Source organism: Pristis pectinata, chromosome 11 (assembly GCF_009764475.1).
Source record: "Pristis pectinata isolate sPriPec2 chromosome 11, sPriPec2.1.pri, whole genome shotgun sequence".
Lineage (NCBI taxonomy): Eukaryota > Metazoa > Chordata > Chondrichthyes > Rhinopristiformes > Pristidae > Pristis > Pristis pectinata.
Window position 1 is genome coordinate 6,394,635 of NC_067415.1, and position 14,069 is coordinate 6,408,703.

General features: G+C 42.7%; 1 protein-coding gene across 9 annotated transcripts in view; it reads right to left on the reverse strand.

Moving 5' to 3' along the window:
• Window positions 1-14,069, reverse strand: part of pak1 (p21 protein (Cdc42/Rac)-activated kinase 1) — a 187,545-nt gene that overhangs the window by 17,544 nt on the left and 155,932 nt on the right. For all 9 annotated transcript variants that reach the window (XM_052026239.1, XM_052026235.1, XM_052026240.1 and 6 more), the window contains 5 exons: window positions 12,522-12,699; window positions 9,137-9,200; window positions 8,363-8,411; window positions 8,140-8,252; window positions 4,874-4,991 (listed from right to left, as the gene is read on the reverse strand). In XM_052026239.1, coding sequence (XP_051882199.1) covers window positions 4,874-4,991; window positions 8,140-8,252; window positions 8,363-8,411; window positions 9,137-9,200; window positions 12,522-12,699 — 522 coding nt within the window. The remainder of the gene's footprint in view (window positions 1-4,873; window positions 4,992-8,139; window positions 8,253-8,362; window positions 8,412-9,136; window positions 9,201-12,521; window positions 12,700-14,069) is intronic.

Sequence of the window (14,069 nt, forward strand, 5' to 3'; positions counted from 1 at the left end):
CAGGTTGAGAAAGACCCCATATCACTACTTTGGAGACACTGCCCAACCAATATAATCAAAGACAGATTACTCTGTAGTTTTCTCTGTTGTTCATGGGAGCCTAACGTGTGCAAATTGGCATATTTATTATTGCAATGAGTACACTTCAAGAACTACTATGTTGCCTTAGCAATGCAAAACAACATTTGTTTTTCCTCTCAATCCTACTTCCTGTCACCTCTTTCCCACCATCAGCCCCTAAACCCGGGTGCTCTACTTTCCAAGACAAAACTCTTAAAAGTTCCAACCCTGTTCCTGGAGCTTATTTGTATTCTTGATACAGCTGTGCCAAATCCCCCACTGACTATAGTCTCAGAATTAGAGGGTACCGGTTTAAAACAGAGATGAGGAGAAATTTCTTTAGCCAGAGGGTGGTGAAATTGTGGAATTCTTTGCCACATACAGCTGTGGAGGCCTGATCATTGGGGGCGTTTAAGGAGGAGATTGATAGGTATCTAATTAGTCAAGGTATCAAGCGATATGGGGATAAGGCCGGAAATTGGGGCTAGATAGGAATAGTCTTAGTTTAGCTCATGGAACAGACTCGATGGGCCGAATGGCCTACTTCTGCTCCTTTGTCTTGTGATCTTGTGACTACACATCAGGCCTTGGTAAACCACAGCGAGAAGAACCTTCCGCGGGAGACTGCCACAGCCCTTTTGCAAACAAGCTGCTGGCTTTCTTCCCCCACTCGCTTCTGCACGGGATGAACAAGGCAAATCCAGAACCCTGGGTGACGTCTGATATTGCTGATGTCTACATGATAAAACAGGTCACTACAGCTGTAATTATGGCTGCTTTTCATCCAGTCCACCAGTGACACCTAATGGCTGACTCAGGACTGTGCAAAAGCATCTCTAATTGGAGATGGGATATATTTTGATCCTCAATTTTCAGATAAGAAAGTAGGGCAGCAAGAGGGGACTGGGATGTTGTAGGGTTGGGGAGGCTGATAAAGGGGCAGTGGGGACCTCCCTTTTTCCAACAAAAAAAACCCTGATGGGTCTACATTAGAAATTTCTACTCGTAACTCCTCCGCCACAAAATAACGAGGGAAGGAAAGCTCAGTGAAATGTCAACTCATTAAGGAGCTTTCTGGATAATCAATACAATAACTGATTGTTTCACCGAAATGGAGGCAGTAAAAAGTTAATCAATTTCATCCTTGGAAACGCCATTTCCTTTCCGTTCAGCTTGCTTCCCCTTGTATGTGACATTTGTGCTAAGGTGAGGCTGTGTTTTTTTTAATCACACTTAACACAAAGTCTCTATTTACAGAAAGCGCAGCATCAGTGAATTATTCACTGGCAATGCCACCCAGTTACTTCAGTGCTTTTAAAAAGAATAACACATTTCCTCTGCTTTACAGTGTGATGACAGAAGGCGGCTCATTTGCCAAATTTCACAAATTGAAACTGATGAACTGTGACAGTTTCTCAGGATTATGCTGGAGCGTTGAATGTGTGAAGCAGCGTGCATGAGAACATTAATCGAAAAAGTTGGAAAAGATGCATCTCAATTCACACATGTGCAGTAAAAAATGTAAAACTAGTGTGTGGAAGAGGGGTGGAGAGGGGAATTAACTTTTGTAAAATTAGGAATGCTAACACAAAAGGAAACCATTTGGTTATTTTCTCCAAGCACAATTCTACACTATCTCCCAGATGCTGCCTTTCAGAACATGGATAAAAAAGACCATTCAATCCTTCAAGTGTTCAACTGGAGAACTTGCCAAAAAAAAAATCGCCTTTATAATCTTTTTAAACATCAAGTTAGGAATTGCGTGTGAATCCACACATTGTGCTGTGGTCATCAATGCAATGGGGGTTTAACTCACAAAGGGAATAGTAAAAGATTCATATTATATATGCAAATTAATTTTGATCTTCCATTAACTTTAGGTCTTTTAAGCAAGGCCTTAATTTTTTCTTAACTATAAAACCATTGTCTTGTTTCACCTCCAAATTGTATGTATGGCAAGGTCCACAGTGAACAACTGCTAGCTCATCTGAAGACTCAGGTCACCAATAAAAGGCAGACTCCAATCATACTTCATGCTACTGTTTCCACAACAGCAACTGATGTGCATAATCTCCCAAGATTCGGTTTTACCATCACACCATAACAAACCAAAAAATAAATAGCAGTCCCAATTCTACAATGTTATTTTTAAATAACAATCTGACACTGAGATTCATAAATAACATTTAGTTTAGGATCAGAGCTTATCATTTTGGTGGTGACTCTTTGTAAGACCCCACTCTCTCTCTCTCCCCCTGCAAATCCCCCTTCACACATTCATCCAACTCCCTGTTTCAAATTAATCCTTAATTTGCTTCCATCGCTATTTTGACGGTGCATTCCAGATAACATTACGGACACAAACAGACTGGTTGCATCACCGCCCGGTATGAAGGCTCCAATGCACAGGATCACAAGAGGCTGCAGAGGGTTGTAGACTCAGCTAGCTCCAACCTTAATCCTAACCCTCCCCACCATCGAGGAATCTTCAAGAGGCGGTGCCTCAGGAAGGCAGCATCCATCACTAAGGACCCTCACCATTTGGGACATGCCCTCTTCTCATTACTACCATCGGGGAGGAGGTACAGGAGCCTGAAGACACGCACTCAATGATTCAGGAACAGCTTCCTTTCCTCCGCCATCAGATTTCTGAACGGTCCATGAACACTATCTCATTATTCCTTCTTTTTTGCACTACTTATTCATTTTTGTAATTTATAGATTTTATGTCTTTGCTCTGTACTGCTGCCGCAAAATAACAAATTTCATGTCATATGTCAATGATAATAAATCTGATTCTGATACAAGTCATTCTTGATTTCAAATCTTTCCATTAAAATAATAATGGGCATATGGAACGAGCTGCCAGAGGAAATGGTAGAGGCAGGTACAATTACAATGTCTAAAAGGCACTTGCACAGGTACATGGATAAGAAAGGATTAGAGGGATATGGGCCTGGGACTAGCTTAGGAAGACGACTTGGTTGACATGGGCTGAAGGAGCTGTTTGGCTGCTGTATAACTCCCTGACTCCCTTCAGTTATTTTTGCTCAGTGTCCTGAATCTGCACTCAAAGATTATAAATTCACCTGGCAGTGGAAACCTCTCCCTGTGCTCAATCCATCATAATACCGAACACCTATATTAAACCTTTCCTTGACTTCCTTTCATCCCCAAGTCCTTGAATTTTTATATTTAAAATAAAAACATTTGTGTTGAATTTCTGAAGGCTCCAAGTCCCTTTTACTGGACCTTTACCCCTTTATGGGCCTTCTCTGGGACAGGAGTGAGGAGTGGATGATGCTGGCTGCACATGTCGATAGGGTGGTAAAGAAGGCGTCTGGCATGTTTGCCTTTATTAGTTGAGGCATTCAGTTTAAGAGTTAGGTATTTATATTGCAGCTTTATAAAACTCTGGTTAGGCCACATCTGAAGTCTTGCGTTCGTTTCTGATTGCCAATTATCGGAAGGATGCAGAGGTTTTGAAAAAGTTCACCAGGATGCTGCCTGGATTGGAGGGTATGTGCTATAAGGAGAGGTTGGACAAACAACCCGTTTTCTCTGGAGCGGCAGAGGCTGAGGGGAGACCTGATAGTTTCTAAAAGTATGAGAGGTATAGATACAGGGTAGACAGTCGGTATCTTTCTCCCCAGGGTCAAAATGTCTAATGCTAGAGGGCATGCATTTAAGGTGAGAGGGGGAAAGTTCAAAGGAGATGTGTGGCGCAAGTTTTTTTTTTACACAGAGAGTGGTGGGTGCCTGGAATGGGCTGCCAGGGAAGTGGTGGAAGCAGATATGATAGTGGCATTTAAGAGGCTCTTTGATAGGCACATGAATATGTAGGAAATGGAAGGAATATGGACCATGTGCAGGCAGAAGGAATTAGTTTAATTAAGTGTCATTAGCTTAATGAGTTCGGCACAACATTGAGGGCCGAAGGGCCTACTCCTGTGCTGTACTGTTCGATGTTCTGTCTGAAGTGAAAGGTGGACCATCAAAGTATAAAAGCCATTATCCTAATGGATGGAATAATGGGCTCTTCATCATTAGAATACATGCTTCAAGTAGTTCATAGTGTGTGGTGGCCTGAATTCCAGGGGGCATGTAATGAACTCTTAATAAATGCACGACCTTCCAGAGTACTTTGACCTTAAGCAATGTGAAATAACTAGGTGTGCGCAAACCTGGCACAGCCATAATGGACCAAACGACTTGATAGCTTTTAAGATAAAATTATTCTAATTCAGATTGTTTGATATTTGCTCTCTTTTGTTTCCTATTTTGACCATATTTCAAAAGCTCACTTGTATTAGAGATCGTCCAGGTTATGCCAAATAATCAAGCTCTTTCATGTTACTGTTGGATTTGACTATTTTAATTAGTTTTTTAACATGTATAATGTTTAATACACCTCAAGTGGCTGCACAAGGAATGGCCGCTTCCTAGTTTATTGGTTCATCCATCAGGTGAATACGTGTTTTCTCATTGGTTGGTTTGGCCACAGGTATCTAATAGGTTTCCTGATTGTTAGCTAAGGAGTACCTCTTATCTCAGGTACAAAAGGTGTCGTTTTTTTATTAATCACTCTCTTGCTCTCTTCCCCCCCCAGCCCTAGCTCATCTTTAGTTCCTTTTGTCTTGGTTCATCTCCTAGCAGTAAAGCTAACGCCATGTGCTCTGTGACTGTTTCTTTGTTTTAAACTTTTCCAATAAAACTTTGTGAAGCACCAAGTCGTTTTCAACTCATTCTTGGATTCCTGAAAGAACCTGCGGATTCAAAAATAACCGGATCCGACATTACCTTGAAGACTCACCTCTCTACACACTGCTGCAATTTGTCCTTCATCCATACATGTCTCTGTGACCACATCGGTCAATGATCCACCTGCCAGGTACTCCATAACCACCCATAATTCATCCCCCACGAGGTAACTAGAAGGAAGGAAAGCTAAGTGAATGGTCTTAAATCTTCACAAACAACGTGGATCTTATTTCCTTTTCATAACAAAATACTGAAGTTAACTGATGGAAACAACAGGTCAGGCAGCATCTGTGGAGATGCGAAAACTGAGTTTTAATGTTTCAAGTGTTTAAGCAGACATAGAGAAGCCTGATCTTTTGCTTGGTACCATCACCATTCCTACTTGATGATTGCTGCCCATTATAATAGACTTTTGCTGGCAACTCTTTTTCTGACTCTTCCCCTGCTCTGTATCTGCTTATTGTTGTTCATTGTGAACATTTTCCGCTTCTGAAGAAAGACCATAACATTGAAACGTTACCTCAGTTTCTAACCACAGATACAGGTAAATTGGTTTATTATTGTCACATGTACCAAGGTACAATGAAAAACTTTGTTTTGCATGCCATCTATACAGATCATTTCATTACAACAGTGCATTGAGGTAGTACAAGGGAAAACAATAACAGAATGCAGAATAAAGTGTTAGTTACAGAGAAAGTGCAGTGCCGGCAGACAATAAGGTTCAAGGTCATAACGATATAGATTGTTAGGTCAAGCGTCCATCTTATCATACTAAGGGATGGTTCAATAGTATTATGAGGGTAGTGAATCTCTGGAACTCTCTGCTCCTGTGGATATATTGAAGCACAGATGTATGTAAGGTGGAAGCAGATAAATATTTGAAAGATGGTGGAATTGAGGGCTATGGGGAATGGGCAAAGAAGAAGAGTTGAGATCAGCCATGAATGGTGGGCCAGGCTTGAGGGGCCTGGTGGTCTACTCTTGCTTCAATTTTCTTGCGTTGGAATTGGAATTGGTTTATCATTGTCATTTGCACTGAGGTACAGTGAAAAACTTGTCTTGCATACTGTTCGTACAGATCAATTCATCACACAGTGCATTGAGGGAGTACAAAGTAAAACAATACAGAATGCAGAATAAAGTGTAACAGCTACAGAGAAAGTGCAGTGGAGGTAGACAATAAGGTGTAAGGTCATAATGAGGTCGATGGTGAGGTCAAGGCTCCATCTTATCGTACTAGGGAACCATTTAATAGTCTTTTAACAGCAGGATAGAAGCTGTCCTTGAGCCTAGTGGTGCGTACTTTCAGACTTTTGTATCTTCTGCCTGATTGGAGGGGGGGAGAAGATAAAATGTCTGGGGTGGGTGGGGTCTTTGATTACGCTGGCTGCTTTACCAAGGCAGCGAGCAAAATAGACGGAAATAGACAATTCTTGTGAATGTTTGCTGGATTATTTCAGATTTTCAGCATCTGAAGAAGGCCAAGGAATCTAGGTGTGAATGTTCAATCTTGGTTCAAATGTTAAGCATGCAATATATTAGTACAATCTCAAGCACTCCTCCTTCAATGTTCCTGTCCATTCTAGTCAAAGCAAATGTTGAAGGCCAAGTGCAGTGCGAGTTTGATGGATGCGACCGGAGAAGATATGCACTACCCTCTTGGACTAAAATAAATAAAAGAAAAATGTATTGAAGAGGGAATGATAGACTTCGGTAAATCACCAATTAAGCTACAGTTAGAATACAGTATAAAATCCAGGAGAAGGTGCAAATGAGATGCGTTATTATGTCAAGGACAAGTCTTTTGTTATAACAGACTTGTGTTATAACAGGCAGGCATGGTAGTGCAGTGGTTAGCGTAACGCTATTACAGCACCAGCGACCTGGGTTCAATCCCGCCGCTGTCTGTAAGGAGTTTGTACGTTCTCTCTGTGTCTGCGTGGGTTTCCTCCGGGTGCTCCGGTTTCCTCCCACATTCCAAAGACGTGCGGGTTAGTAGGTTAACATGGGTGTAATTGGGCGGCGCGGGCTCGTTGGGCCGGAAGGGCCTGTTACTGTGGTGTATAAAGTTTTAACTAGAAGAACAAAGGAGGTCAAGAGGAACTTTAATGTAAATATTGTTTGGAAGCTCCGTTACTAAAGGTCATAAATTTATGATCTTCACCAAGGAGTAATAGGAAAGGAATTAGAGAGACACCAGAGATGGCAATGCTGGAATCTGGAACAAGAAGGAATCCTCCTTTCACAAAGGTGGTTGCTTGGACAGAGATCCCCAGAACAGAAACACTGCTGGGTGCTAAATCCAGGATGTTTTTTTAAATGGTGATGAATTTGAAGAGAATTTTTAAAGGATTTGGGAACAGCAAGGATTTTGGGACTAAACGGATAACTCATTCAGAGAGTTGGCCCAAGCAAAATGGACCAAAAAGCTGCCTTCAGTTATGTAAAATGTAATGTTTTAATGGATGACAAAGATGTTAATAACCATGGACACCAGAAGCCTGATGCCAATAATGATAGTTGTTTTTTGAAAATATATTATTCCAATAGGTAATTCATTATTTTTGTTTCCTTATTTGATGCCCGCAGCCAAGAAGCGCACCTCTGTTCGATGCAATAGCTGATGACATGATGTGGTTCGTCCATGGTCCAGCCATTCCCCCAGACACCCGCCCCAACCTTGTTTCCTTGCTGAACCCTCCCACCCTCCACAAGCAAAAGTCACTGCTGCCAATCAGCAACTCCTCACTGCACAGAATACAGCTGGGGTAAAGAGCAAAGCTAGACTCCAGCCAGTATAAGTAGCACTGGGGCGGCATCAAGCTAACATTCAGACTCCCAACTACTGGACCATACACTATAAGTTACAGGGAATGCTGCATTATATTAAGAGGAATAGATAAGAGTGGACAGCCAGCGCCTCTTTCCCAGGGCACCAATGCTCAATACAAGAGGGCATGGCTTTAAAGTAATGGGTGGGAAGTTCAAGGGAGATATCAGAGGAAGCTTTTTTACCCAGAGAGTGGTTGGGGCATGGAATGCGCTGCCTGGGGCAGTGGTGGAGACAGGTATATTGGTCAAGTTCAAGAGATTAATAGATAAGCATATGGAGGAATTTAAAATAGAGGGATATGTGGGAGGAAGGGGTTAGATAGTCTTAGGCGAGGTTTAAAGTTCAGCACAACATTGTGGGCCAAAGGGCCTGTATTGTGCTGTAGTGTTCTATGTTCTATGATATATCATAACCACAAATTATAAAGAGGCGAATATACCAATCACAGACACGTGCAAGTTATTCTCATAGTTGATACTCACCTGTCTAAGTAATTAACAATATTTGGATTTTTATTTTCCCTCATAACCAGAATTTCATTAATGATCAATTCTTTCTTGGGTTGCTGTTGTAAATTCATCTGTTTGATTGCGACCTGAGAATAAAATAATAATATTTCAAAAGAAGTCTCTGAATTAAGCAGGCAGGCTTCAAAAGCTCTGGATTAGGTTCATGCTAAAAGGTGTTTTATTTTATTAAACTTGCCTCTTGTCCTGTGGCCACATCAATTGCTGTGTACACTGTGCCTGAAGCCCTGTTGGTGAAGAGCAAATAGTCCTTAGCAGACTTTAGTCAAGGGGACATTCACACAATGCACTTTAAAGCAACAGAGCCTAAGTGGACATAAATATACACTGAAGTCTTCTGTAATGATCTGCTGACAGCCAGAGAATTATTAGAGTGTCAAATATAACAACTTCTGGGGTACAGTAACAAGATTCAACGTGTGGGGCCCAAACATGGCAAACTATAGACAGGTGGACCCTGGCACTGTGAAGCACAGGCAGACTGACTTCAATACAATGAACTGCCAGCAGGCCAGCTCCAGTCCATGAAGTACTTAGGCACGGTAGTGTAGCGGTTAGTGTAATGCTATTACAGCGCCAGCGACCTGGGTTCAATTCTGGCTGCTGCCTGTAAGGAGTTTGTACATTCTCCCCGTGTCTGTGTGGGTTTCCTCCGGGTGCTCCGATCTCCTCCCACATCCCAAAGACGTACGGGTTAGGAAGTTGTGGGCACGCTATGTTGGCGTCGGAAGCATGGCGACACTTGCAGGCTGCCCACTGAACACTCTACACAAAAGATGCATTTCACTGTGTGTTTCAATGTACCTGTGACTAATAAAGATATCTTATCTTATCTTATCTCACTTGCAGGCTGGATCCAACAAAGGACTACAAGCAAGTTCAAACACAGTGAACTACAGGCAGAAATGCAGTGAATTACAGATTTTCCAATATCACACAATGCTTTACTAACCCCTGTCCAATCTTCTCAAATCTTGAGTATTTCTTCTTCGGATCACCCACAGTTACTATACTTCCTGTGGGATTAGCAAGAGATGGAAAAGTTTAGTGAATTCATTCAGTCATTTTCTTTTAAATTAACAAGATCAACTTCTAAAAGGTAATTAAAACAAAATCTTTGAGGTTCAGCTGCCCAACCTCTTGGCAAAATGGGCATAGAGCAAGTTAGGAAAATAAGCAAAGTGAGCATTACCTTTCAGAAGGGTGGTATACTGTGATAGAACTGAAAAAGGCTAATGCTTAGTGCTGAGAAACACTCTTTACTAATTATAGCTGCACTGCATGGTGACTCCAGAGTTTACCTGAACCTCCACTAGGAGGGACTAGTGAAAGGAATGGAGAATAACAACTTCAGGATGTAGGAAGGAGAATTAACTAATTGGGAGAGGGAGAAGGAAGGTAACTAAAATATAAAGATGCAAGGCAGGAGTTTACAGCTAGTATGATAAATGTTGTCAACACCCACATCCAGAGAAATGATCTTTGAAAACATTCCCATTATGACAAATAACAAAACTGATCAATAATTGAGATTGGAGAGGTATCAGCCCAAAACCTAAGTGACAACAATACCTTCCAAATTGCTGTTAAAACACAATTTCCTGGAAATTGGAGTTCACCCTTTTCTGGTGTGCTAAATGCAGCCCACACACACAAAAAAAAAAATCGCAAAACTGGTGAAAATACCATTAGAAATCTTTAGTGTGTTTATCACCCATTCGTTTGTTAAAATGCCTGGGTCTTTCTGCGTCGTCCCTACACCAACCACATGGAAGTGAGAAAACCGGTGAAAGCACATTTCCCATAGCAGCTACAGTATAGAAAGGCTACTGAGGGAAAACGGTAAGGAGAAAAGGGCATGCACTTAACAATGTTTTATCGATATGACTACCTAGCAAAGGTCTCGCCCAATGGGCACTAAGCCACTGCAAGATATTGGGTCATCAAGGGGTCAGTAATTGCAGGTCAGAGGTTGCGAATCCTGCGGTGAGTAACTCGTCTCCTAACTCCCCAAAGCCTTTCCCAACAAGGCTCAAGTCAGGAGTGTGATGGGACACTCTCCACTTGCCTGGATGAGTGCAGCTTCAACAGCCCTCAGAGAGCTCGACACCATTCAGGACATAGCAGCCCACTCAACAGGCACCACATGCACAACCATTCACTCACTCCACCACCAACACTTTGTCGCAGCAGTTTGTACTATCTACAGGATGAACTGTAGTAACTCACCAAGACTCCTTAGACAGCACCTCCCAAACCTAACACCTCTACCAGTCAGAAGAACAAGGGCAGCAAAAGCATGGAGAACATCACCACTTGGCCTCCAAGCCACGCACCATCCTGACTTCGAAATATATCGCCGTTCCTTCACTGTAGCTGGGTCAAAATCCTGGAACTCTCTCCCTAACAGCATTGTGAGAATAACCACACCTCAGGGACTGCAGAATTTGAAGAAGGCAGCTCACCATCACCTTCTCAAGGGCAATTAAATGATGGCTCAAAGCTCACATCCCTTGAACGGATAAAGAAAAATCTCACACTGATACAATAAAGAAGCTGTGATCTTTGCCAGTGATGACTGTGGATGAGAGTGCAGAAAATAATGATTGTGGCAGGGTCTATGGCCAAAGCATTGATCACTCAGAGGGGAACCTCCTACTCTTGTATCAATGCTGCAGGGGCTTGATTTACTACAAGTTAAAGACAAAGGTTGTAAGTTGGAGAAACCCACATCACATTTAAAAAATACTTGAATGATCACTTGAAGTGTCGTAACCTAGAGCTAGGAAATGGGATTGGCTTAAATAACAATTTTTTTTCCCAGCATGGACAGAAAAGGCCAAATGTCCCCACCCCCGTGTCAGAGTTTTTTCTCATTCTATTCCCATTGAAATTGCACAGGAAGCTTCCAAGGGGAATTACTATAAAAATGACCACAGGTTCTCAGGGATACTATCTATGGGCAACAGATGCAGTTCAGTCACTCTCGCTCACATTCAAGAGAAATCCTGCAGGCACTCACAGCCTTGGCACGCATGGATGGCTAGCTGGGAGAGGAGCCAGAGATGGTGTTGCCCACATACTTACAACCCATCAAAAATTCAACGCTAACAGAGCAGAGCAACAAACAATCTGCTGGAGGAACTCAGCGGGTCAATCAGCATCTACAGGAGGGAAAGGAATTGTCTGTGCTTCCCCCCCCCCACCGATGCTGGTCAACCCATTGAGTTCCTCCAGCACATTGTTTGTTGCTCCAGATTCCAGCATCTGTAGTCTCTTCTGTCTCCCTAACAGAGCAGGAAATGGACAGGACAAAAGTCAAAGTGGACTGTACTGAAGATTCTCCCATACGTTGCTACAGAGTGGTGAACTGCTCCAACTTACTCAGCTCTGACCCAAGTTGCCTTACACTGGAGAAGCACAAGACAACTGGTGTTAGCTAACAGCAAGAAAAACAGGGCAAAAACTACCTCTGATCTGCCCCAGCAGGTACATCTCCCCCTTCATCCCTGAGAAGCTTGTTCCAGCATGCTACCATCAGATTTATATTTTCTAAACTTCTCTGAATAAGTTTGTTATTTTAATTCTGAATTAAAAAGCATCCTATCCAGATGCATCACAGCTTGGTACAGCAACTGCTCTGATAGCTGTGAATGCAGCCCAGTCCATCACGCAAACCAACCTCCCCTCCATGGACTATGTCTACATTTCCTGCTGCTTCGGGAAAGCAGCCAACATAATCAGGGACACCTCCCACCCCAGTCATTCTCTCTTCTTCCCCTTCCCATTGGGCAGAATATACCGAGGGCACAAACCAGACTCAAGGACAGCTTCTACCCCGCTGTTATCAGACTCTTGAATGGACCTCTCATACACTAAAAGATGAACTTTTAAACCCCCTGACCCCCTAATCTGCCTTGTCGTGGCCCTTGCACTTTATTTGTCTACCTGCACTGCACTTTCTCTGCGACTGTAACACCACATTCTGCATTCTATTTTCTTTTTACTACCTCGATGTCATTATGTATGACAAGATCTGTCTGGATGGCATGGAAAACAAAAGTTTTTCACTGTATCTTGGTACATGTGACAATAATAAACCAGTACCAATTACTGCTGAATCAGGCCGTTTTCTACCGTGAGCCCATATCTACTGGAATGTGGCTGAGGCTGTGCAAATACATTCTACATGGTAGACTTCTTGTAACCGGTGGAGAGAAAACATTCATCTCATCGGTTTGTGAGAGATTGGAACCCATGATCCCAGCAGTAGAAGGCCACTGCCAAACTTGCTTCACCATCTTCCATCATGTAGAATCAAGCACACGGTTACGTACTCAATTTTTCCAATATCTCCTCATCTGTCATTTTCGTCTTCTTCCTCTGCTTCTCTGCGTTCCTGGTTAGGGTATTCGAAGGGGTTGTGCTGTTCTCAGAGGGCGAGGAGATGGGAGACGTGGCTGCATCTTTGGTGGGTGGGAGAGGAATGGGATCTATCACAGACCGTGTATACATCTATGGGAAGGAAAAAAATAAGGACATGGTTAACTCAGGGTAGAAGGAAATGGCTGAAGGAAAATAGAACTGTATTTATACAACAGCCTTCACAACCTCATGTTGCCTCGTGTTTTGCAGATGATGAAGTGCGCACAAAGAGCAGTCACTTATATGACGTAGGAAATGTGGTAGCCAATTTATACACAGGAAACTCCCACACATAGCAACGGCCAGGTAATTACAAAGAACATAGAACAGTACAGCACAGAACAGGCCCTTCAGCCCACAATGTTGTGCCAACATAGTCATTCCCTCCTACCTACAGAATTCCCATATCCCTCCATTTTCCACTCTTTCATGTGCCCATCCAAGACCCTCTTAAAAGCCCCCAGTGAATTTGCCTCCACCACCCTATCAGGCAACGCAATGCAGGCATCCACCACTCTCTCAGTAAAAAACGTACCTCTCAAGTCCATTCTGAACCTACGCCCTCTCACCTTAAATGCATGTCCTCAGTATTGGATCGGGAAAAGATATTGCTTGTTATTATTTTACTCTTTTTGATTGTGGGATGAAAAATCTAGTGACAGATCTCAAGTTTTCACATGGGGTTTTGTCACGATATCATGAATCCATTAGATTTCACTCCTAAGATGGTGACTCATACTGGCAGCACCCTGCCCTACAAATGATGATAAACTCTATGGTAAGTAGATTTTTCACACCCAGACATTAAACACTATTAAACTATTCAACTGGAAAGGAATGCATCAAAGCGCTCTTCAAACCGTTAATACAACTGCATTTTGCAAGAGGATTTGACGAACAAGTCAGGCAGTGAATCAGATGTCCAATGTTTTACTGATGAGTTAGAACCTACCTATAGTCATTATTAAAATAGAAAGGTATTCTGGTGACTGCTGGGGTAACGGGTTGCAGGGTGGCGGGAGATGGGAGTAAAGAGCAGGGGGATTATGAAGATGTTCAGTTTCTACTGGTTAAAGAAGTTAATAACTAAATTGAAATTAAAGCAGAAAATGCTGCAAATATTCAGCTGGCCAGGCAGCATTTAAGTAGAAAGAAATTGGGTTAAGATAAGATACCTTTATTAGTCACGTGTACATCGAAACACACAGTGAAATGCATCTTTTGCGTAGAGTGTTCTGGGGGCAGCCCGCAAGTGTCGCCACGCTTCCGGCGCCAACATAGCATGCCCACAACTTCCTAACCCGCACGTCTTTGGAACGTGGAAGGAAACCGGAGCACCTGGAGGAAACCCACGCAGACATGGGGAGAATGTACAAATTCCTTACAGACAGCGGCGGGAATTGAACCCGGGTTGCTGGCTCTGTAAAGCGTTACGCTAACCGCTACACTACTGTGCCTGT